At 47.1% G+C, this 26,513-nt stretch overlaps 1 protein-coding gene across 2 annotated transcripts in view; it reads right to left on the bottom strand.

Moving 5' to 3' along the window:
• LOC107372665 (uncharacterized) overlaps window positions 1–26,513 on the bottom strand; it is a 66,334-nt gene that overhangs the window by 24,581 nt on the left and 15,240 nt on the right. Inside the window, exons 3-4 of one of the 2 annotated variants that reach the window (XM_070546118.1) lie at window positions 3,027–3,107; window positions 2,147–2,509 (exon numbers count right to left, since the gene is read on the bottom strand). In XM_070546118.1, the coding sequence (XP_070402219.1) occupies window positions 2,147–2,509; window positions 3,027–3,107 (444 nt within the window). The remainder of the gene's footprint in view (window positions 1–2,146; window positions 2,510–3,026; window positions 3,108–26,513) is intronic. The other variant, XM_070546119.1, reaches the window with a different exon arrangement.

Below are 26,513 nucleotides of genomic sequence, written 5' to 3'. Positions count from 1 at the left end.
TTTTAATAGTCTAGATTAGTGCCATGCTCCTGTTTGTAGTTCCTCCTGTCAAGTGCCCATTTATTTCAATTATCCACTTATACACAACACATTTGGACATTTATTTTATTATGTTCTAGGGAAGTCATGGTGACCAGTGTAGCGGTAAACCGCGGTACAAATGTTGACAACAACAATAACCGTCTTGTTTACAAAATATATTATCTCGGTGAATTACCGTAGTGCAGTGCAGGCGCGGTGACCCTTACCAGCCACCGTCTCATCTGCTGAAGTTGTCGTACATGTGCACTTTGTAGTTTACAACTAGAACTCTCTTTAAGCTGAAGCTGAAATAACGGCCGAAGGAGGAGACGGCAGCACTCAGGACATCTATCAGCTCTCGAAGAAGACAAAGTCGGAAATATGGGCATATTTTGGATATCTGGAGAATGCCGAGGGACAGTTGCTAGAAGACGGCTATCCTGTTTGCAGCACATGCAGAAAAAGTGTCTGTGAAAGGCAGCAACAACTCATGACCATCACCCACAACTCTACAGTCAATGGAAGGCAAGTTAGGGTTAGCGTTTTAGCTGAAATGAGTAATGTGAGAACTTTGAGTCTTCCTCAACTCAAAGTTCACTGATAGCATATAAACCGTGTTGCAGACACCTTAGGGGACAGATATGAGCAACAAATCTACTCTCGCCACATTATTATGAATTTAACAATGATTACTGTCTAATGACATTTTCCCAAATCTGCAAAGCTCACTGGAAGGACTCAAACCGAGGACAACTATCCTGATATGGAGGGCCACTATCACCTTTGGTCTAACACTAACCCTGGACCTCAGGGACCTGCTGTGGGGCCCTATAGACCAGAACCAGGATCTTGAAATGAACCCTGAAGTTGACTGGCAGCCAGTGAAGCTGGAGGAGAAGCGGGGTGATGTGGGTGTGTTTGGAGGACTTGGTCAGAAGCCGAGCACAGGCATTCTGAACCACCTGTAGACGGTTCAGGGAGGTTCTGCTCAGACACGTGAAAAGAGAGTTACAGTAGTCTAAGCGTGAGGAGATGAAGGTGTGGAGAACTGTCTCAAGTTCAGAGCGGGACAGAATGGGACTCAGCTTAGCAACGTTCCTGAGATGGAAGAAGGAAGAGCGAACAAGAGAACTGACATGAGAATCCAGGGTGAGAGCTGGGTCAAAGGTCACACCAAGTTTCCTGACGGAAGGTTTGGTGTGAGAAGCAAGCTGACCAAGAGTCTCTGAATTTGGGAACCAGCTTGTCTGGGGCACAGATGAGGATCTCAGTCTTATCTTCCTTCAGCTGAAGAAAGCTCCCAACATCCAGGTTTTGATAGAGTCTAAGCAGGTGTGTAACAGCTGCAGCTTAGACATCTCATGGGGCTTAAAGGAGATGTACAGATGGATGTCATCTGCATAAAGATGGTTAGTCTGGCCTACCAGACTCTTCCTGTTTAATTCTGCACAGAGAAAGAGTCTGGTAACTCTCGCCATGGGCGGTGCCAGGCGGTAGCTAGGGTTTGCTAACGCAACCCCAAGATTGGGCCAAGCAACGGCTTGGCAACCCCAACTCTTGAATGCACCACCCCACGTGCGCTCTGTGCCGACATGCGCTGACCTGGAGAGTAGCATGACCACTAACCACTAATTGAGTAATAAGTATAATATGATCTCATATTTTTAAAATGATGACATCAAACGGACAAAAAGTAAGAAGTTATGGGAAAATTCTGGTATTTTAAAGACAAAGGGGAAAAATGTAAACAAACATCATGATTAAAAAATAACAAATTTTAGACAAACTGATGACATTTTCCTGATATAGAGGGTTTAGTTAGTTTACACGTTAAAAAAATACCGCGATAATAATGAAAACCATGATAACTTTGGTCACAATAACCGCGAGGTTACATTTTCACACCGTGACAACTCTATTATGTTCCAGTCATGAGTCATTTATATTTCAGTATGCTAATGTTTCTTGCATTGCATCATGGGAATTTTGGGCAAGAAATTATGTGTTTTACTTATAATTTGGTTGGTTTACTTACTAATTGTGACCACTTACAAAACATTACAATCAATGTATCGAAATATAAACATCACAGTAAGGAAAACAAACATAGCAACACCCCCCTCACCTGTTGACCCCGGAGCAGCAGCAGCTCTGATCTCAGCTTGAGGAAACAGTGACAAAAGGAGTTGGTGTCTGTCTGGTTCTGCTTCATCGTGGTCTCTTTCCTCACCAGCAGGAGTCACAAGGGAGGTCACCGTCTCCTGCTTCAGTACACACTGCTCTTCATCCTGACTGATGCAGAGCTCCTCTTGTTTTACAATCTGCAAAGGTTCTGGCTCATCCTGCTCCACTTTCATCTGTGGAGGTTCTGGTCCCTCCTGTAAAGGTTCTGCTTGTTCCTGCTCCAAACTGGAGGTCCTCTCCTGGTTCCAGAGCTGCTGGTCAGTCAGAACCTCCTCATCTGTCCTGACATAATGCAGTGGGAGTTCTGGACAGACAAACAGAGCAAACAAAAAGCTGAGTCATGTGACAATAAGAAAGTACACTTCACTTGAACCATCTGATGCATCTGAAGATGTTTTAGAAAACAATGAACTCTTAACCTGTGTGTGTGTGTGTGTGTGTGTGTGTGTGTGTGTGTGTGTGTGTGTGTGTGTGTGTGTGTGTGTGTGTGTGTGTGTGTGTGTGTGTGTGTGACTGGACTCAGTATCTATCAGACTGACTCGTTTAACAAGTCTCTGATTGTAGAACATCAGCTGGAAACGTTCACCAAGTCTTTAAAGTTTGTCTCTTTTAAACTGATTTAGTGGAGTTCCTGAAAATGAAAACTTCCTAAAATCCCTGAAATGTTATTGATTTGTTTCTCTAAAGTGGAACAAAGTTTACCGCAGACTGATTTCAGCTCAGTTGTGTTAAAAAGCTTCAGAACAGCAAACGGATCCAAGCAGACTGTCCTGAGATTGTGTCCTCAGTAAAACCACATGAGTCCCGCTGCTGTTTCATACCTATTCTGTGTAAGTTGATCTGTGGTTTCCAGCTGATCTCCAGCAGTCTGCACTGACGATCGATCTCTTCCTCGTAGCGGACTGTAATAAAAATGAACTTGTCATCTGTTGTATAATTGCTTTATATAAGTTATTGATCACTACTGTTTGTCAATCACACTTATCATGAGGATGTAATCAAGGGTAATCATGGTAGAGCCGAACATAATGTGATCATGAGGATGTAATCAAGGGTAATCATGGTGGAGGTGTGCAGCTTTGCACGCACATCAGGGAATGTATAAGGAGCAGAGCAGGGCTCAGGGGGGTTAGAGCTGCTTGAAGGATTCTACCTGACGAGGTTCATGGATTACATGTGTTCAGTTCTTCACCTATCATGGATTACGTTTTCTAACTGGGGTGTTCAGCTCTCCACCCATAAGCAACGGTAAGAGAAATGTTTCGTTCATGATTGATAACTTGTATGAATGCCGGTTAAATAAAGCCTTGTTGTTCATCTGATATTCAAGTTGTGTTTCATTGTTTCTGGCGTCGACTTGACAACGATCCTGATTAAATAAATATAAAGTGTAAAAAGAGACTTTGAGTCTTTTAAGGTAATTAAAATAAAATAAAACATTTTATTTTAGAACATTTTTGGCGTCACGAACAGGATCAGTCAAGCTATTCCAGCAACAATGAAGTGTTTTTGGAGAAGCAAAAAGGAGCCGAGTGCTTCTGGGGAGGGAACGCCGATTCCCGTGCCGATTCCCGGCTGGGAAACGGAGGAGTTCCGAACCATTGGTGATACGTTAAGGCAGCGCGGTGGACGCCCTGGGCCGTGGGGAGAGTTAAATGGAGTGGTCAGCCCCGCTGTGGTGCTGGACCGTTTGACGCGGATAGAAGTTAAAGAAAAAGCGCCGCTGGCAGGAGTGAGAGATATGATGTGGCTTTTTGCAGAAGCATGGAAAAAACAGGAGTTAGAATTGAGCAGTTGTAGAGAGCGAGCGGCGCAGGAGAAAATCCATGCTGAAGAAGTTGAAAAATCATGCTCAGAGTTTGAGCAGAGAGTGTGTGTGATGGGGAAAGAGCTAAAGCATGCTCAGAATGTTTTGGATAAAACGCTGACTTTTGTGTCTCGAGCGCAAAGGAAGGAAAAGAAGCGACCTCGTAGAACAGGTCCTGCTCAGATCCGGGCGTTTGTAAAGAATGTTGGTGAAGATTGGAACCCGGAGAAATGGAACGGGGATCTTTGGGGGGATGATGAGGAGGAGGAGTGGGCGATTAAACCTGACCCACCACCTCAGCCCTTGTATCCATCATTACAGAGGAATAGATCTCATCATTGATGATATTAAAACTGCCATAGAAGATTGTGAACCTTGTCAACATCAGAAAAAGAGAATCCCTCGACATATACAGGGACAGATACATCGAGGTAAACAAGCGGGACAGTGTTGGCAGATTGATTTCATTGGACCATTGCCAAAAAGTAAAAACTGTAAGTATGCATGCACAGCCGTGGATACGGTGTCAGGGGTACTGGTGGTGCATCCGTGTCATAACGCCAATCAGGAGGCTACATTGAAATGTCTGTCATTAATAGAGACCTATTATGGACTACCTTTGCAGGTTCAGACTGATAATGGTACCCATTTCACTGGAAATAAGATCAAAGAATGGGCAGAGAACAACGCGGTAGAATGGATCTATCATGTAGCATATCACCCGAAAGCTAGTGGACTCATTGAGAGAATGAATGGGTTACTGAAAGAGAAACTAAGGAAACTATCGGTTACTAATTCTTTGGACAAATGGAGAGAAAATCTGACTAGGGCAGTACATCAGTTAAATAACAGACCCGTGGGGGATGGAGTTACTCCACTGATGCTAATGGTTGCCAGGGCAGGAAGGGAAACAACTTCTACTGACCCTCCTATACGAATGTGGAAACTAACTTCTGAGGCAGAACTCCCTGTTAGAGCAACTGCGGGCTCTGTGGGATTAGATCTTAAAATCTTGGAAAGCATCACTTTAGTAACCAATAAAGTGACAGTGGTAAAAACAGGATTGGGAATTCAATGTCCACCAGGAACTTATGCTCATGTGTGTCCAAGAAGTGGTTTAGCTTTGAGGGGTCTAACCATTTTAGCTGGGGTAATAGACTCAGACTATCAAGGGGAAATAGGTGTGGTGTGTCAGCATACAGGTAAAGAACCGTTGGTACTGGAAAAAGGAGACAAGATAGCTCAGTTAGTAATCAAACGGTGTGTAATGTCCAAAGTTGAAGAGATTACTAAACCTACCACTATCACTCAGAGGGGTGAAACTGGGTTTGGATCATCAGACTTTACTGCGGGGGCAAAAGTGTGGGTGGAGCAGCTCAATGGTCCTCCCAGAGCTGGAGAGATTATTGCACAGGGAAAAGATGCTGTGGTAAGTGTATTGTTCCCCGGAGAGGAAAAATGGATTAATATTCCGATAAACAAATGTTACAGGAGAGAAAATTAATGCTTGTCATTCTATCTGCAGTTTTGTATGTATCCCATAGGCGGGTGTCTGAGTGACGGTGGTTGACTGGGTCCCCTTCCCCTACAAAAGGATTGAACCCTTGTCGAGGCGATGGATGGGCTCCGCGGACCTGGTGGTGTCGGATGTTTGGTCATCGTCCTCCATGTCCTCGCTGTCATCGCACTGGGGGCACATTTCTGTTGGGGGCTCACGGAAGGACAAGTGTTGGAAGAAGGGGTCATGGGCCATCTGGAATTGGTTAGCAGTATGTCCAACCGCACTCAAGGCACATTCACATGCAGAGCAAATGACGCTTGCTACTTGGGAAACCTAACATCTACCGGTAAGATGTACCGGTGCAGAGGATGTCTTAAATTCCGAGGAAGGGTGATCAGCCCGGGGGTGTTGGTTCAAGGATCAACAGTAACCTTTAATTCTGCAGCGCGCATCTGTGCATACCATCAGGGGAATGGTACTTGCATACAAAATGGCACAAATTGGAGTATGAAGGTTGATCACGATTTCTGGATCAGGAATGGAACTGTAATCACAGGAGGACACGCCTATTTGTACATATTCTGGGTGCTGCCCGACACAGCTAGAGCTACGCAGACAGCTGTAGCTCCCCTGGTTCACACTTGTCAACAAATGGGACAAATAAGGGTAGCCGAATATGTGCGATGGACTGTGAAATTCCCTCCTATTCCGCCTTGCAACAGGAGGAGGCGAGCATGGTATGACACCGTGCTAGGAGGAACTGGAACTTTGTATGGTCTGGCTAACACAGCAGACAATGAGGTAACACGAACTATGCTGTCCAACACTGGAGAATACACCGCACAAGCTGTCACCAAGACTGCAAGATGGATGCCTTCGACTGTATCTAGTCAGTTAGAAGGAAGTGATGTGTGGAAAAGTGTATTTAAATGGAATCTAAAGCTTTGGAATGAAACTTATGATGCATTGCATAATTTGTCACACATAGGTAATTGGACAGTCTGTTCCTTGCAGACTATTCATGCTGAGACACAAAGAAATAGGTTTCAAATACAGGTAATGAGTAATAACTATCATGCATGGCGAACATTATGGAACATCAGTAGTTCATTATGGCTACAGCCACATGCAGAAATGACGATTTGTAATAAATCTATGTGTACTGGATACTGGGATCAGTATAATATGACATCAGTAATGACTGTGTGTAGATATCAGATACTGCCGGTGATAACCACTAAAGGGTTTTGGTATCTCCATGTTAGTGGAGAGTGGTGGGATGTTAAAACAAATCGAACATATGAAGTAAAACACTGTGATGAGACTGATAAGGGTTTAGCCTGCCCATTGGTAAAAGGACATAGCAATCCATGTTTCACTGATTCAAGGGTCGTACTCTGTGATTGGACGGTCACACCCCCAGAGGAACAGTTTTGGCAGGTGGGTCCTAACACCTTATGCGTGGCTACAATGACCAATTCCCCACAGGTACCTTCAGTTCCCTTTTCAGGTTGTCTCAAGGGTATACATATGTGGGAATGGAATAACGTGACCTATTGGTTGAGTAATTACACTGTATCTAGTCGGCTGACTAAGATACAATGGGAGGTTTTACACTCCCCTTGGACACTCTCACTGGAACGATTCAAATGCGCATTGGATGGTTCCACTGAAGTGGCAAAATTGATTGACTCTCGTAGGTCCAACCTTTCCAGGCTCATGGTGTCTACTCTTGTGGCACAAGGGGAAATAAAACATGTTGCTACATTGATTGAACAGGCTTCCGCTCATCATTGGTGGGATATATTTACAGGCATGTCGAGTACCGCTAATAAAGTGCTAATTCCACCTATGATTGCAGCATTAATTATAATCAGCATTCTAACATTGTGTAATCATATTATTTGTTGGTATGTTATTCGATTAAGAAGAGAAATAAATTGGGTAATAATGCAAAGACTACGATGAAAATTAAAGTGGAACTACAAGGTATGTTATAAATGACATTGGTTTTGATGGGGAAATGGTGATGGATATGTTACATAAATTAGATGAAAAGTTCAAGAGTGGAATGTAATAAAAATGAACTTGTCATCTGTTGTATAATTGCTTTATATAAGTTATTGATCACTACTGTTTGTCAATCACACTTATCATGAGGATGTAATCAAGGGTAATCATGGTAGAGCCGAACATAATCCATAATATCTTTTATAATTTTTTTGACTATGTTGCAGTAATCTTCATTTTGTAAAAGTTTGGCATTGAACTTCCAATAAGTTCTTTTATTTGATTGTCTAATTTCCGATTTTAAGCATAGTTCAATAAAGCAATGATCAGAAAGAGATGCATTTGACATCACAGCATTTACAGTGTGGTTAAGAATTTTGCCACTTCCTAGCCAATAGTCTATTCTAGATTTACATGTTCCATTTGGCTTAAACCAGGAAAAACTTTTCATTTCCGGATTTCTTACTCTCCAAATATCTGTCAAATTGTTGTTTATCAAAAATTCTATAATTAAGTTATTTCTTTGTGGTCTACCTGTCCTTGAGGGCCATCTATCAGTCCATTCATCAGGAGTCATATTCCAATCACCACCCATTAAAATATATTCCGTAAGGTATCGATCTTTAAGTTCGGAAATATTTAAAGTTATATCTTCTAACATATTTTTATTCTGACTTTCATTGTTATATCCGTAAACATTGACTAAAATGAAAAACAAACTTTCAACTCTCATTACAGCGATCAACCAATGACCATTCAAGTCAGTTCGTTGTATTACAAGATCCCCAGGAAAGTTATTGAATAAAATTGCTACACCCCCCGACCTTGTTGAGCCATGGCTAAACAAGATTTTGCTGCCCCATTGGTTTGACCAAAAAGATACATCACTATCAGATGAATGAGTCTCTTGTAGGAATATGCAGTTTGATTTTTTACCTTTGCAGTACAAAAATAAGGCTTTTCTTTTAACAGATTCTCTTAAACCCCTAACATTTAAAGAACCAAAACAAATGTTAACATTCAACATGAACCATAGATAGAATATCGCTCACCACGTGAAAAAGATGAGAAAGAAGAAAAAATACTAAATGCTGAGCTCCTCAGACCGCTAACAAGTTTCCACTATTTCAGTTGTCATTTTTAGTTCTCCTGTGTGTCCTCAACTTTGCGTCCATCAATGAAGGCATGTGGACCACGAAAGTAGGCTCGTTTACCCGCACGTCTTGCCTTCTCCACCAGAGGCCATAGGCGCTGTCGATCTTGTATGTCCTCCTGCGGCAACATCTCTGCGAAGCTGATGCGTTCTTGTTTGCAGATTGAAGAATCCTTGGTGCGCCTCCACAGTTCTTCTTTAATTCGCCTTTGTGTGAATAAAATAATGATGTTTCTGTTTCTGCCATCAACTCGTTTCCCTAAGCGATGAACCACATCAACGGCCTCTTCTAAGTTCAAATCAGGGGCAATCTTCCCAAGCGTTTGCAAAACCTTCACTCTAATGTTTTCGTCTTTGTCTTCCTTCACCCCTTTTAGCTTTAAGCACCACCTCATTCGGTAGCGCTCTTGTTCTCTCATTCTTCTTTTTAAGTCTTCGTTTTCTTTAAGCAGCTGTTCATTCGCATTTGACAGATTAACAACTTTCAGTTTGCAGTCAACTATCTCTGCGGCATTAAACTCCACAGCCTTAGCCAAGCTGGCAACCATAGCTGCACTTTGTCTGTTTTGTTCCTTGATATCTTCCAGCTGCACTTCAAATTTCTTCTCAAGTCCCAGAATAGCTTCAAAAATAGTTTTATTGGAGATATCATCTTCCTTCTCTAAAGATTTTGTTCTTTTCTCACCCGGCGGTTGTTTTGATGGAGTTGGTGGCGCAGAGTCTGCTCCCCGTTCTCGCTTGTTTAAACCCACGTTGGCAGCTTCAGTGTTAGCATAGTCATGGTCTCTGACTTTAGCATGCGGAGACGTCTTAACATTGGGATTTGATGGCACAAATTGCAGCTTTGCATCCTTAATAATTTTTTGGGTATCCATAGTTATATTTCGAGTGGTATGAGAATAAAGTTACTTAACAAAATCTGCGGTCTTTCGGAGCTCCTGAGAAAACACGACCGTTCAAGCCGCCATCTTGGTGCGCCTCTTCCGGCGAAGGTAATGACACTTATTTTTCCGGATACGTCATTTCCTGGCACGGCAAAGACGCCAGCTGATGTCTGCAGCCAGATGCTCTTGCCTAGCTCTGATAGCAGCTTCCGGTTATGTGGCAGCGTGAAGGCGCGTTAGCGCCACCTACTGGACTGGAGTTGGACCAGCAACAACAAGGAAGCGATAAATGATAAATGACCCGCACTTGTATAGCACCTCCCAGAGTAAGGACTCCAAAGCGCTTTACACTACAGTGTATCATTCGTCCATTCACACACACATTCACACACTGATGGTGATGAGCTACAATGTAGCCAAAGCTGCCCTGGGGCACACTGACAGAGGCGAGGCTGCCGAGCACAGGCGCCACCGGACACTCCAACCACCACCAGCAAGCAAGGTAGGTTAAGTGTCTTGCCCAAGGACACAGCAGCAGAATTCTCTGTCCAGAGCCGGGATCGAACCTGCAACCTTCCGATTACTGGATAACCCGCTCAACCTTTTGAGCTACTACTGCCCAAAGATGAAGGTGTGGATCACAAGTTCAGGTCAAAAGGTGACAGAATGAGACTAATAAAAGTGGAAAGAGAAACTTGAAGATCTGAGGGAAACGATTAACAGAGCTGATTTAGCTGGAATCACACAGCTGCAGGTTTTTAGGGATAAAGAGAAAACTGATCCATCTGTTACTGGAATTCAACAATCAGTTCTCTGGAGGAACAAATTATTTCATCCCTCCTGATGTTCTTAGTTCAATTCAGTTTATTTATAAAGTGTTAAATGGGAAGAGAGACTAGAGAGGATGTAAAGCTGTTTTGAGCCAAGGGCGAACGATAGCCATGAACTATCAGGGTCAGTGTTTAATGCCACCATTAGTTCCGTGCTATCTGCTTTTATATTAGACTTTTTATATTTGCAATAAAGTCCAAAAGTGATCGGGACATCCCTGGCGGATGATGTGGTTCTCCTAGCTTCATCAGGCTCTGACCTACAACCCTGCTGGGAAGGTTCGCAGCCGAGTGTGAAGCGGCTGGGATGATGATCAGCACTTCTAAGTCTGAGACCATGGTTCTTGACCAGAAAAGGGCGGCTTGCCAACTCCGGGTCGGGAGAGAGATCCTGCCTCAAGTAGAGGAGTTCAAGTATCTTGGGGTCTTGTTCACAAGTGATGGAAGGAGGGAGCGGGAGTTTTTACAGGCGGATTGGGGTAGCATCTGCAGTGATGTGGACGCTGAACCGGTCTGTTGTGGTGAAGAAGGACCTGAGCCGGAAAGCAAGGCTGTCAATTTACCAGTCGCCCAGTCCTCATCAATGGTCATGACCTTTGGGTAATAACCGAAAGTGCAAGACTGCAGATACAAGCGACCGAAATGAGTCTTCTCTACGGGGTGGCTGGGCTCATCCTAAGGCATAGCTTGAGGAGCTAGGACATTCAAGAGAGACTCAGAGTTGAGCTGCTGCTCCTCTATATCGACAGGAGTCAGTTGAGGTGGTTTGGGCAACTTGTTAGGGTGCTTCCTGGATGCCTCTCCAGGGAGGTGTAAGGCATGTCCTTCAGGCAGGAGGCCCCCATGGTCGACCCAGGACATGTTCGAGAAAGTACATCTCTGAACTGACCCAGGAATGCCGTTGAGTGCTACCGGAGGAGCTGGTGGAGGTGGTCGGGGAGAGGATGGTTGGGAACTCCATAGTTGGGATGCTGCCCCCACGACCCGTACCCGGATAGGCAGAAGAAGACAAGATGAGACGAGTATACCTTGCTCCCCAAGTTTGAGATGACATCTTTGGGACAAGGCAGCAATGCATCCAAGAGAGATGGGGAAACAGTCAATGACCCACTAGGTTTAAAAAAAGAGTTTTGGTCTTGTTCTCATTTATGCTTAGAAAATTAGAGGCCATCCACACTTTTACCTCCTCAAGACACTGTAAAATACCCGCTTCCTATTCGACTAGAGTAAAAATTTGGCAGTCGTCCACGTAACAATGAAAGGCCAGACAACATTTCCTAAAAAGTAGCACCCAAAGGAAGCAAACATAAAGAGAACAGTGGAGGACCAAGCACCGTGCTCTGGGGAAGACCACATTTAAAGGAGGCCTCCTTGGAACAAAAGTCACCAATACTGACAGACACTGACCTATTGAACAAGTATGATTTGAACCAACTCAGGGCAGCGCATTGAAATCCAACAAAATCTTCCAAACGTGACATTAAATTGGAGTCGTCAACTGTATCAAATGCTGCAGTCAGGTCCAACAGAAGTAATAATACAGTTGCATCAGAATCTGTACCTTAACCAGTGCTGTCTCAGTGTGGCAGAACTTAAAACCTGATTGGAAAATCTCAGAAATCTGGTTCCCATCAAGGAAAGCAGTCATTTGCAGAAACACAACCTTTTCCAACACCTTGGAGAGAAAAGGAAGCATAGAAATATGCCTAAAATTATACTAAATGGTTGTGTCCATACCATATTTTTTAACAAGGATTAATGATAACATGTTTCAAATTATTTAAAACTTCACCAGAAGACAGGCTGGAGTTAACTATAATCCAGACCTCAGCAGCAATAGCGGGTCAAACTTCCTTCACAAGATAGGAAGGTATGTCATCCAAAGCAAAGCTTGAGGGCTTAAGTTGCCCAAAAATGTCTGCCAACTCCTCATGGGACACAGCCTCAAATTGCCAGAGTAATGCAGAGCAGCATCGACTGTCCACAGCCGGGCCACATGACTGAGGCAGGATCACAGACACATAGTTAGCTTTACGTCAAAGAAAAACAGATTGCGAAGCCCAGTGACTCCATTTGCAGTAAGATGATGTTTTAGGTCTGTGGTGCGGGTCTTTGGGTAGACTCTGACTGTTCTCACCATTCTTCACCTCTGTTTACCCCAGATTTTTCTTGATCTGCCACTTTGAGCCTTAACCTGAACTGTGCCTGTGATCTTTCATTTGCTCAATATGTTGCTAACTGTGGAAACAGACATCTGAAATCTCTGAGACAGCTTTCTGTATCCTTCCCCTAAACCATGATGATGAACAATCTTTGCTTTCAGCTCATGTGAGAGTTGGTTAGACTGCCCATGACCATGAAGAGGTGGAGGAAAATGAAGGACAATTTTCTCCGTGTTATAAAGTCTCTGAAATATAAAAACAGTACTAAGTACACTATCATGGGCCAGATACATGAGTGTTACGGTGACAGCTTTGCAACACTCCCCATGTGACGGAAAAGTCAGACAGCAAAATGTGTCTGTCTCTGCGTGTACGTCTCTCCCTTGCAGAGCTGACGAAGGAGTATAAATCAGGGTTCAGCCATCATCAAGCTCTGCAAGAGCTGCTAACCACTTATTATTAATCAAATCTGTATTATTGAGGCAGAGAAACTCACGTTGACCTGCCCAGGTCAATACAACACAGTAGACATTAGGGTGGCCATACGTCCGGCTTTAATACGGACAGTCCGGTTTCAAAAAAGAGTGTCCGCCTACCAGCGCACCCTTGAGACGGACACTCATTTGTCCTCTTTTTGACATAACAATTTTTTCTATCTTATATGAAAAAAATTATAAAATGAATAAAATAGGCATTTATGATATAGCCTATTTAAATCTATAATGCAATTATAAATTCTAAAATATGTTTTTATGACATTAATAGATGAAGCCGGTGTGAAATCAATTCTATTGGTTAACAGCGAAAGTAAAAGCGGCCATATTTAGGTGGTTGATCTCAGTCAGACGCAGGCCAACTAAAAGGGAGCACACCCAGCCACATGCAGTTCTGCACTCTGCACTGGCAGACATCAAAATGCCGAAACGAAAGACTTCATTTAATCCCGAATGGACAAAGGAATATGGATTCATCGCCAAAAGTAGGAAAGATGACTGTCATGCATATTGTACGGTTTGTCGTTGTGATGTGGACGTAAGCAGCAAAGGGAGAGGCGCGCTTGATCGACATGCTAGCACTGAAAAGCACAGGAGCAACAATAAAAGCGCGGGTACGTCTTCTCTTCTTTCCTTCTTCCGTGAAGCCACATCTCCCCAGGATGACAAAATATCTGCGGCAGAACTTTGTAAAGTTTATCACGCCGTCAAGCATCACCAGTCATACAGGAGTGTAGACTGTGGAATAAAAGTTGACCGAGAAGTCTACAGCGATTCAGCAGTAGCAAAAGGAGTAACGTGTGGGAAAACTAAAGCTAAAGCTTTGTGTGAAAATGTCCTAGCACCCTATTCCATCCAGGCGCATGTGGATTACATAAAAGAAAATGAACTGCATTAGTCACTGGCGACTGACGCATCAAACAAAGGCACGACAAAATGCTTCCCAATAGTCCTCAGATATTTTCACTTTGAAGAGGGCGTGCAGAACGCTCTGCTTGGTTTCTACAGTGATAGTAATGAGACATCAGAAGCTATAACAAATCAGCTGCTGGCCAAACTCGAGATGTCTGGTCTTAATTTACAAAAAATGTCAGCTTATACAGCAGACAAGGCCAGCGTTAACTATGGAAAACACAACAGTGTTTATCAGAAGCTAAAATTAGCTCAAAATGATGTGCTTGCTGCTAACTGTTTAGCACACATCTTGCACAATGCCACAAGATATGCAGCTGGCAACTTGGATCTGGACATTGAAAACATAGTATTGAAGGTCTATAGCCATTTTAGCATCTCAGCCAGTAGAACAGCGCAGCTTCGGGAGTTTTGTGAGTTTGTGGAAGTGGACGGGTGCAACCTGCTGCGTCATGTCATCACAAGGTGGCTGTCTCTGCTGCCATCTATCGACCGAATGCTGAAGTGTTGGAAGCCCCTGATGAGTTATTTCCAGAGCCTTGGTGAGGAAGAATGCCCCAAGATTTTGTGGAAGTGTTTTGCAGAGGACAGAACTGAAGTGTCTGAGATGTACTTCCTCTTCCTCAGTCACATTCAGAAGGTTTTTTCAGACTCCATTGAAGCACTTGAGGCCAAATCATTCAGCATTACTTCTGTGTGTAAAGTGATGAGTGAGCTTAAAGTCAAGCTTGAGCGGAGATTAAATGACCATTTTTTTGCTTTGCTGTGAACAGCAAACTCAAACAGTTAACTGCTGATATCGCAAAGAAATGTGAGACTGATTTCATTCACTTCTATGAAAGAGCAAAGAGGTATGTGACTGAAAGGTATGACTTCTCTGAGCACAGCTTTCACCGCAAGATGTCCAAGCTTAGCCTCACAGCTGATGTCTCTTATGGAGAGTGTGATGCAGTACAAGCCTGCAAACTTAAGAATATTGATATGGATGGACTGTATGAGGAGTATGGCATGGTTGAAGCTATTCTCAGCTCCCCAGAAATAGAAGGTTGTCAGAGCGAGGAGCGCTATCTGAAGCTGTTTTCCAAAGCAGATGTCCCACTGGTGAACCTGAGGAAAGTCTGCGCCTACATCTTCTCCATTCCATGCAGCAATGCACACACAGAACGGATCTTTTCCATGATGTCCTCAGCATGGAGAAATGAAAGAAATCGTCTGGATGTGGAGAGCGTGAAAGCAGAGCTGCAAATTTGTGTCAACTTCACTTTGGACTGCACGGACATGTACAAGAAATTTCTCTCAAACAAAAAACTGTTGGAAGCAGCCAGGAAAGGCCAAAAATATAAAAAGTAGACCTTCACGTCTTTGGTACAATAGTCATACGATATAATGGTGTTGCTATTGTGTTTGTCTTTGTTCAATCTTAAAATTGTCCTCCTTTTTGGTGTTGTGGAAATGGCCACCCTAGTAGACATAGCCTTTTAGCGCTAACAAACATGTAAAATTTGATATGTTTCTGCTCAGATATACCTTATTCTAACAGCTGAATTATCTTCTCAGCCTTAATCAAGTTCTACAAGAGAAGCTAATCAGTCATTTGAACCAAATCTGTAGTCTTCAAACTGGGAAAAACCTAAAAGTGAAAATAATTCAACAGCAATGCTAGCACTAACATGCTAATGCCACAACAATTCACAACAAATAGTCTGATATGGTTTAAGGTTAAAGCCTTTGCTTATCAGCTCAAATACACAATGATCAAATATTTAGTTTACTTTACAGGCCGAGTTAGCATTCAAGCTAGCCCTACATTAGCTGATGGCAAACGCAGCAAATAATTAGCTGCACTATTACTTCTTTTGTTTAAATTTCAAAAATCTGGTACAATACTTTATTTACCTGTCCAAATAAAAGTTTGCCAACACAGCTTACGTATTTCATGAAGCTATTGAGTCACGTCACACCACTGTGCATGGCTCTGTGTACTGAAGCGCATCCTTGCTGACTGATAGCTCAATCTGATGAATATGAAACTCAATCGATCAACGTGAGAGGCCTGCATAATGATTGATTTAGCTGTAGAGGCTAGGGGAGAAAAAAAATTATGAAAGATTACCCTATAGATAGTCAAATTTAAGGAATTTTGAAAATATTCTAAGTATTTCAATTACGGACTATAGCTTTAATAATGAAATTATTTGGACAAAGATGGCAAAATGTGGTACTGACAGCACTAAGAGACCATCCAAGAAGTCTTTGCTTCATTTTATTCATTAAGTAACATTATAGTTCAGTTCTTCATTTTGCTGGTTGAATGGGTGGACATGCTGTGCATTCATGTGCATTTAACAAAACGGAAGTTACGGTGTAACTATGGTTCTGTGAGTTCCTGGATGACTGCCAGTGGCAGTAAACAGAGTGGATGTATCTCCTCGCGCTCTGCGCAGGTCGAGTACTAATGTAAACAAAGTCACGCACGTGACACGTAGCGCACCTGGTCGCGAGTCTATAAATTACGCGCCGATAGCTACGTTCGGGTCTCCCGGGATCTTCTCGCCCGAGAAGTTCCGAGTGACCCCTGTGACTGGCAGTCATCCAGGAACTCACAGAACCATAGTTACACCGTAACTTCCGTTCTGTTTCGTTCCCTCCTGACTGCCAGTGGCAGTAAACAGAGTGGATGACTTATGCCAGAAGTGTCACGAGGAACATAAAACTCACCGTCACTCAGGAGGTAGCCGCCAGAGGCAGCACCGCCGAAGCGAGCGTGGACCCGTGGCCAACGTTGAGGCGGTAGAAGCGTGCAAACGTGCACGGAGTTGCCCAGGACGCCGCAGCACAGACGTCCGCCAGTGGCACACCTCTCATCGCCGCCCAGGATGTAGCAACACTCCTGGTGGAATGGCACACGATCCCAGGGGGAGCCACGGCACCCACTGCCGCGTAAGCCATCGCAATGGCATCCACGACCCAATGCGACAGCCTCTGCTTCGAGAGGGCCCGACCCCTGTTCACTCCACCGTGACAGACAAACAGCTGGTTCGACTGCCGGACAGTGTTTGTGGCCACAATATAGAGCTGCAGTGCCCGGACCGGGCACAGCAAATTCGCCCGCCGTTGTTCCTCCGAAAGAAATGGGGGAGGGAAATACGCCCCCAGCTCGATTGCGGCATTCACGTAGCCCGCGGGCAGAACCTTGGGAAGAAAGGCGACGTTGGGCCACAGCGTCACCCCCGACCCATCTGCCTTCCACCGCAGGCAGGCGGGGCTGATGTCCAGTGCGTGCAGCTCACTGACCCGTTTAGCCGACGTCACTGCCAAGAGAAAGGCGGTTTTCACAGACACCACTGCCAACGGGGCGGTAGTCATTGGCTCAAAGGGTGGCCCACACATGGCCCGCAGGACCAGGGGAAGGTCCCAAGCAGGTGCCGGCCTGCACAAGGCAGGACGCAACCTTCTCACGCCCCGCAGAAACTGGGTCACCAAACAGTGAGCCCCAATGCTCCTGCCGTCCACCAAGAGGTGGTTGGCCGAAATAGCCGCCAGGTGTACCTTAAGGGTCGAGGCGGCCCGGCCCTTGTCGAACAGGTGCCGGAGGTACCGCAGAACCTCATGCAGGGAACAAGAACCAGGGTCCACGTCCCTGCCAGAACACCAGGTAGCGAACCGCTGCCAACAGCGAGCGTACGTGGCCCTTGTAGACGGAGCCCTGGCACTATCCAGCACCTGCTGGATGGAGGGCTCTAAGCCGACTGGGGGCTGCCTGCCCCTTTCAATGGCCACACCGTGAGCCGAAGATGATCTGGGGACGGATGCCAAATCCTCCCCTCCATCTGAGACAGGAGGTCCCGTCTCGCCGGCAACCGCCACGGCTCCCCGTTCAGCAGACTGAGAAGCAATGGAAACCAGAGCCTCATGGGCCAGTCTGGCGCCACCAGAAGGACCTCGTGTGACGAGTCCCTCACCCGATGGAGGGTTGGTAAGAGCAACGGAGACGGCGGGAAAGCGTACAGCCGAACCAACGGCCAGGCATTGGCGAGGGCGTCCATCCCCAGAGGGGCGTCGGCCTCTGCCAGGGAGAACCACAGAGGGCAATGTGTGCTGCTCCTTGAGGCGAACAGATCCACCTGGGCCTCTCCGAACTGATGCCACACCCTCTGCACCACCTGAGGGTGCAACCTCCATTCGCCCGGGGGAAGACCCCGCCGGGACAGGCAATCCGCCACCGAGTTCCTCCACCCCGGAAGGTGCAGCGCCCTGATGGAGGCCAAGCGAGGGTAAGCCCAGGTCAGCAGCGTCTGAGCCTCCCTCAACGATCGCAACGACCTGGTGCCCCCCTGATGGTTTATGTGGAACACCGCCGAGGTGCTGTCCATCCGGATGAGCACGTGCTTGCCCCGCAGAAAGGGCAAGAAGCGCCTCAGCGCCAAGTAGACGGTCTTCAACTCCAGGACATTGATGTGAAGCCGTGCCTGACGGGGGCTCCACAACCCCTGGACCGACCTGCACTGCCAATGCGCCCCCCACCCCCGGGGTGACGCATCCGTCGTGACCACCTCCCGTCTGGCGGGAACCGCGCCAAGCGGGACGCCGAGACTCAGGTAGGCGACATCGTCCCAACGACGCAAAAGAGCCACACAGCTGCTCGTGACCTCCAGCTCGACCCGCCCGTGTCGCCGGGGATCCAGGCGGAAGCCGTTGAACCACCTCTGCAAGGGCCGAAGGTGGAGCAGCCCGAGAGGCACCAGTGCAGAAGCCGAGACCAGCATCCCCAACAGTCGCAGCCACACCTGGACCGGGGGTGCCGCCCCAAGGCGAAAGGCCCGGAGCAAGGACCGAATCCGGACCCTCCTCTGCTCGGTCAGCCTCGCCCGCATGGCCACAGAATCTATGGCAATGCCGATAAAATCCACCCGCTGAGTCGGAACCAGAGAACTCTTCTGCAGGTTCACCGTCATCCCCAGCGCCTCGACGTGGGCAAGGACCCTGGCCGTGGCCAGACCCACTTCGCGACACGACGGCGCGCAGACGAGCCAGTCGTCGAGATATGGCAGGACCTTCAACCCCGCCCGACACAGGGGGCTCAGGGCTGCCTTCACGCACCGCGTGAAAACTCGGGGGGCGAGACAGGCCGAATGGCAGAACCAGAAACTGGTACACCCTCCCGAGGAAAGAAAATCGCAGGTACTTCCTGTGCCCCGGATGGATCGGGACATGGAAGTATGCATCCTTGAGGTCTATGGTCGTAAACCACTCTCCCGGACAAACCACCTGAAGGACATCGCGAGTCCGAAGCATGCGGAAGGGCAGCACCTTCAGGAACCGATTGAGACCCCTGAGGTCCAGTACCGGCCGCAGGGGCCCGTCCTTCTTGGGCACCAAGAAATACGTCGAATAAAAGCCGTCCGCCTGCAAATGCGGCTGAACGACCTCGATGGCCCGTTTGTCCAGGAGCACATCTATTTCCTGCATCAGGATGCTGACCCGTGCAGGATCTGTGACCGAAGTCACCCTGACCCCCGAAGGGGGTGGGGGCCGACGGCGGAACTGCAACCTGTAGCCCTGGGACATAGTTCGAACCACCCAAGCGTCTCCGCATTAGGCCTCCCAGAGGGCCAGGTGCTGTGGTGTAAATCTGCCCGCCGCCGGCCCACAGCCCTCAGGCCGTGTCCCGACGCCTGTTTAGGGCCCTGGGGGGGCGGCGGCCCCTGTCCTGCCCCGAGGATCCCCGGGGCGGTGCCTGACGTGCCCCCGAGCGTCTCCAAGTCCCTGCCGCAGCCGCGGTCTGCTGGGCGACCTGCACGGGGGCGGCCGGACGAAACCGGCGCCGAGGGTCCCGTGCCCCTCGTGGCCTGGACTGTGGCATGGGGAGGACCCCTACCCTGCTACGCCCACTCCAGGCCTCTGCGGCTTGTCTAGACTGCCGCCGACGTTCCAACGCCCGCTCAGCCTCGGGCCCGAACAACTGGCCCGGCACCACGGGCAGACCGCGCAGGCTCTGTCGGCAATCATCCGACACCGGAGCCTGCGCCAACCAGACCTGACGGCGAGCCACTACCAGCGTGCCCAACAACCGACCAAGCTCCCTGGACATCAGCCCAAATGCTTGCAGGGCTGCGTCGTTCGTATCGCCCAGTGCCATCCCCGCTGCGCCCGACTGCAGCATCTGGGACTGGGCTAGCAACAGCACCGACAGCGAATTGCTGGTGCGTGCCATCCGTGCCCCGATGTCGTAAGCCCGGCACAGTAAGCTGTCGGTCACCCGACACTGGGTGCTCGGACAGCGGACCCTGTCCCTCAATGCCTCATCCGGGGAGAGCACCAGCGAGGCAACGCAGTGGTCCACCGGGGGCATGCGGTCCAACCCGTAGGTTCCTGCCTCCCGCATCGATGCCAGGGTCCTGGCATCCCTACCATGGTGGGAGAGCTGTCTCGGGTCCCCCCAGCACCGCTGCAGCTCCTCCACAAAGGCTGGCGATGGTGGGACCTGAAACGGGGGCGCCGCCGGAGCCCAGCGGAAGAAGGGATTCCCCGCCGGACGGGCCACCGGCACGTCGTCCAATCCTGGCCAGTGCCGCTCGCAAAATCGCCCGCAACTGACAGGGGTCCTCCGCCAGCTCCGAGCTTGCTGAGCTATGGAGAGACATCCCCGAGTCACCGTGAGCTCCCAGGCCCGGGGGCTCCATCACCAGCCCCTGACTACGGCCAGGAGAGGGGCCCTCCTCCTCGAGGGACTGAAACTCCGAATTTGAGGCCCTCACAGAGATCAGGTCGTCCGGGCCCCCCTCGTCCGGGGCTCTGGTCAGCAGCGCTTTGAGCTGTTCCACCTCCGCCCGCAAAGAGTCCACTTCCTGGCGAGAGGGTTGCGCCACACACCGCTTCTTGCGCCTCGGGCTGCCGCGTTCCGCAGCCGGTCTATCCCTCCGTCTCCCGGAACACGGGTGAGGGACACCAGAGGGCGGCAGGTCTGACTCAAACAGGAGGCACTCCACTTGACGTAGCCTGTCCTCCCGCACCGCCAGCGGCAAAATGCTGCAGTTCATGCACGGGTCAGTCAGCGCCTCTCTGAGGTGACCGACGCCCAGGCACTTAGGACACAAGTCGTGGCCGTCCTCCACCTGGAGGGGAGCCCCGCATGACGTACACTCCAACATCCTTACCGGTGTGGGAGACGCCAGCGACTCCACAGGAACTGAGCGAGGACTTCGAGGAAAACTGAAGAACGCGATTCAGTCCTGGAGTTGTAAAACAACGCACGTGTGTGTGTGTCGGCTAGGTAATCTGAGCGTGCCACCACCACGGTCAGAACGTCCAGCCCCACTCACCGGTAATGTTGTAAAACAACACACGTGCGTGTGTGTCGGCTAGGTAATCTGAGCGTGCCACCACCACGGTCAGAACGTCCAGCCCCACTCACCGGTAACGTTGTAAAACAACACACGTGCGTGTGTGTCGGCTAGGTAATCTGAGCGTGCCACCACCACGGTCAGAACGTCCAGCCCCACTTACCTGTAGCGCTCGCCGGCCGCACACACCTCCCCTTTCCACAGGGAAAAACCTGCGACCGCCAGCGAGCCCTATCCGAGCCGGCAGCGGCGGTCCGAACGGCGCCGGCCGGCCGCACCACCCGCACTCGGTAACAATTAGCAGATAAATAACAGCGTCAATCCACCGCCCCAGAGGGCTCCTTCGAGCGCTCCGACCACACGGTCCCGGGCAGGAAGACGCCAAGTAAAAACAGTACTCACCTCTCAAGACCGATAAGATCCGAATCACGGACTTACGGAGCGATTGACCAGCGAAGCACGCCAGGCCAACAGCGAGAAGATCAAAGAGACCCGAACGTAGCTATCGGCGCGTAATTTATAGACTCGCGACCAGGTGCGCTACGTGTCACGTGCGTGACTTTGTTTACATTAGTACTCGACCTGCGCAGAGCGCGAGGAGATACATCCACTCTGTTTACTGCCACTGGCAGTCAGGAGGGAACGAAACAGAACATAGGTTGCCGCTGTCAAAAGGAGGTTTGCCGAGGTTTGGTGATATGCCCCTCCCTTTAACAGCAGCAGCCCTGCGATCAGGGATCTGCAAATCTGATGCTCCATCCTCCCGAAGATAGCCCAGCAAGGTGGGTGCCCGGCTTCACCTGTCTCTTGGCCGGGAGCAGTTGCTAGACACAGAGAGGCGCCCGCTCCTGTCTCCTGAGGCAGCCAAAGCATAAACATGACTGCCTTGCCTGGCCTGGCCTTGTCTTGTGTAATGTCCAAAAGGGTAAATTTTCACCTAAATATTGACCAATTTAATAACCTTTCATCTACAGAAATAAATTCACTTTCTAGGTGACCTTCTAAATCCAGAACGTCATGACGGCCTGTTTTCCATCAGCCACCATACCTGCTCTCCTGGATAAACTTCCTGGTCTGCTGTGCTCCATCCCAACTTCAGTTAAAAGAGTGAACATGTGGGATAAAACGATGTCACACGCCAGAAGTCTGGGATGTCTGTCATCTCTCAACAGCATTTTAACCATCTATTTGACATTCTGAAGAGCAGTGGAATGTCTGTTTTCATCTCTGGCCCGATCCCCACAGTTTCTCATGGATATGGACATTTTAGCCATCTGCTCTCTCTCCACTCCTGGCTGCAGTCTGCTTGCAGGTCCCACAGTTTTGGTTTCATCGATAATTTAAACCTGTTTTGGAACCGTTTCTCCTTTTTCAGGCAAGATAGTATTCACCCTAACCTACATGGCTCAAGCATGCTAACCGCTAACATCCGGTATGCTGTGCAGTCCCATAGATATACATCTATGGTGGATTCCCTTCCACAGACATGACGGTTTACATCCTAGAGATCTTCACCTTCTGTGGCCTTTGCTCAAACCTCCACTTCAAATAACATCACTCCCTACAGTCCTCCCACTTCCTGTCGGTAACAAGATGGTGCCTGTGCTTGGATTAGCCGCAGTCACCGGCCACTTTTTCAAACTTTTCTCCACTAACCTCCTCTTTTCCACCTTGCTCTTGTCTGCGATCCTCTTCAGTGGTGTCCCTGCTACCATCTCCTATGATCGCCAGACTCCTTTGTCCTTCCGTTCGTTCACAATCGCCAAAGATGCACCGAGGACGTACCTTCCTGTTTGTTTACCTGAAAGAAGTGCTGGCCCAGAGCAAAATGATTCCAACCAGGACGCCTCCAGCGATGTTTATCCGGTCCCGGGAAAACGTCGGAGGAAAAGAGGTAAATGAGCAAGAATCCAGGTAAGAATAAGACTTCTCATAAAGCGTGGTTTATCTAGTAAACATCGGCGTGATCTTCTAGCTTCTTGTCCTTTGTTAGGCGACTTGAGAGCCACTTCCGCATTTCCGCCAGGCCGCGTTGCGACGTGATTTCTCCGTCCAAGTGTTTTAAGGTCTGTTTATCCTCATTCTTCAGTGGCTTCTCCTCCTGTTCCCTCCATAAGTGGTTTTTATAAACACTGTGGATCTAACCCAGCTAATTTACGTCCACTAACTCAAGCTGTTTCTGTAGTTTCTGATTCCTCCACCTCACCCTCACTCAGGCCCCATGAGATGTCTAAGCTGCAGCTGTTACACCTGTTACACCTGAGACCTTCATCAGGAATTCCTGATAAAGGTCTCTGACCGAAAGCTTGACCAATAAACTCCTACATCGCAGATTGAAGTTTGCGGATTCTTATTTTGTTTATTCCACTTTTTGATCCAGCACCTTTCCCAGATGAGCGTTGACTCCTTCTACTCATTATGTGATCATTAAAATCATACTGCATTCATGTTTAGAGCAACTCTCAAATACCAAATATAATCTCAAGTTTCCTTTTATTTTGTCTTTTGTTGCATGTTAAAATATACATTGTAGTAATACTTTGTCTCTTTTTGTTGAACCACCTGTTGCTTGAACTGATATTGAGAATTATCTCACTGAAGTCAAACAGGGCGTGTCTAATGAGACACCGCTGGATTTGTGAAAGTCAACACAGGCTTTCTATTCAAAACCTTCCCCTGTAGATAATGATTTAGCTTCTCAAACATTTGTGGAATGCATTTTTTTCTGTGTGTGGAGTGCTGTCATCTGGACAGAGAAAAAGAGCAACCACATCTCTGGAACAAAGGGTTTTCCTTAAAATCAACAAAAAGCACTTAAAAAAAACCAATAATTTATTAAGGGAAATCTAAATTACAAAAACATATCAAACCAGCTTCCAACAACTGTGATTGACTATCAGAATATGTGCAAAAAGTATCCAAAACATTGTACTCATGATGGCTTGACTGTTATGTTGCAGTATTGACAGTCCGTTTCAGGGGCAGGTCAGGTTGGCTCTATTCACACATGTATCAGCACAGCATGAAACACACGAACAGTTGAGATCTTTTAAACTGGATTTCTGTTCAAACGTTTAGAACAATTCATGTCATGCTATTTGGATGACCTCAGTTTGTAGGAAAATATGAACAAGTTAACAGATAGTCTGAGAATCACACAAGCTGTTAACGTGTCCATCTCATAGTGCAGGAGTGTCCTGCACTATTGTGGTTTTAGTGATGTCAGTCAGTTCCATTGTCTTGTCAGAACTGTAGAACCAGCATTTAACTTATTTTCTCCTAATATTCATATTTAAATTCATCTAAATTACTTCAGAGATTGCAAGTTCTGTTGACCTACATACACTTGCTGTTTTGAAAATGCATTCTGCAGCTGGTTTGTATCCTGTTCAGTTCATTTTTTGTTATTCTGCCTGGAACGTATGGTAGCTCACCTGTTCAAAAACAATATGGTTTTGAAAACAGTTTGGTAACACACAGAAATTTATATTATCAGTATCAGACTACCGGTCTTGTCACTGATATGTAACTTAATACTACAAAAACCTATTACAAATTGATTAAAACTAATAAAAACTAAACCGAAACTAAAAAGTAGATGAAACTAAAACTAAACAGAAGAAAAATAAACTTGAAAATAAAGACTAATGAAAAATGCTCAATAATTAAAATATTGGCCAACCACAGTTTATGTATATTAAAATGTAAAATTTCCAGCTAAGTTAGAATAAACGATTACAAATATCAATGAAAAAAGATTAATTTGTTAATAGCAAGGGCGTCAGTTTGTTTTCAGAATTGCTGGGGACAATAACCATACACTTGAGTGGGGTTTAAAAATTGCTGGGGACAATAAAGTAGGCTAGCACAGGGGTCGGCGGCTCTGGAGCCGCATGCGGCTCTTCCATCCATCTGATGCGGCTCTCTGTGTTTGTAAAATAATGAATGGATATTTAAATAAAATGCTTTATATTTTACTGCATTAATTTTACACCTGTATGCCAATTCTAAATGTAAAGATTGTCTGCGTAAACCTGAACAGGTCCAACCCGGTCTTACTGTGAGACCGGGTTGACGCGTCACGCTTGTGCGTAATCATATCGGCACTTTATGAGCTGAAGAGGATGTGAGATTCTGGGATTCTCCTCAGACGGCTCCTGGATGTGTCGCCACATTGGAGACAGGAACAAGCACTATTCAGCCAAAGTTTCATCATCAGGGAACATTTTCTAAGTGACAAGTCTCTCTGAGAGACAGGGTTTGGAAAACACTCGCTTCAGTGGGAGGAATCTTCCCACATGCGCTCTGGGTGGCTCTGGGGTTAATCAAGTTTAATTGTTTCTCTTTGCAACAATCTTCACAAGAAGGCAAAACAGTTAAACGGCAGGTTACAGATATTTCCATTTGACTGTTTATTTTGACAGATGAACTCAAGGATGTTGCTTGGTTTGAAAGAATTACCCCGACGCACACTGATGCGCATGGATGAGCTGACATTTTAATCGTTAACGCACATCGCGGAGGTAAAATATTCCCATCAGAACATCAGAGCTTTATACTGGACACTGTGTTCAGCGTGGCTCGGAGCGCCCACGGTGGACAGTGAGCTGAAGATCTGAGGGGTTCGCAGCGCAGAACCACGGTGCATGCGATGATTTCCTCCCACTGAAGCGGTCTGGAAACCCGGTCTCTCTGAGGGATGTGTCACTTGGAAAAATGTTCTTTTTATGAAATTATGAAACTTTGGCTGAACAGCGCTTGTTCCCGTCTCTAATATGGAGACGCATGATGCATAGAGACATTTGATCACGCACAAAGTTTATGTGGAGCAGAAGCGGTCGGGCCACGGCAGGTGAAACGTTCCTAGCATACATGAAGGGAAACTGTTTAATTGTAACATTAATACGTTACTGGACACGCTGGTCTGGTTGGTTAGACCAGTGTTTGAAGTGGAAAACACACACACACACACACCAATTAAAATAATGCTGATAGCATGGACTAGAAGCCAGGTGATGGTTTACGTATTTAAATGATGATCAGGCTGCTGTAAAATGTAATCTCTATCCACATCCAGACACAATTATCCTCTATTCTTTCTCTAGTTGCTCTGCTCTTGTCTGGGCTGATCAGCTGATGGTGCGCGTGGCGCGCCTAACTAGCGGCTGATGCACATTTTACGCATTTGGAGAGGTGGGCTGGATGCTGTGCG

This window comes from Nothobranchius furzeri, chromosome 2 (assembly GCF_043380555.1).
Source record: "Nothobranchius furzeri strain GRZ-AD chromosome 2, NfurGRZ-RIMD1, whole genome shotgun sequence".
NCBI lineage: Eukaryota > Metazoa > Chordata > Actinopteri > Cyprinodontiformes > Nothobranchiidae > Nothobranchius > Nothobranchius furzeri.
This window is presented reverse-complemented; position numbering and strand designations above follow the sequence as displayed.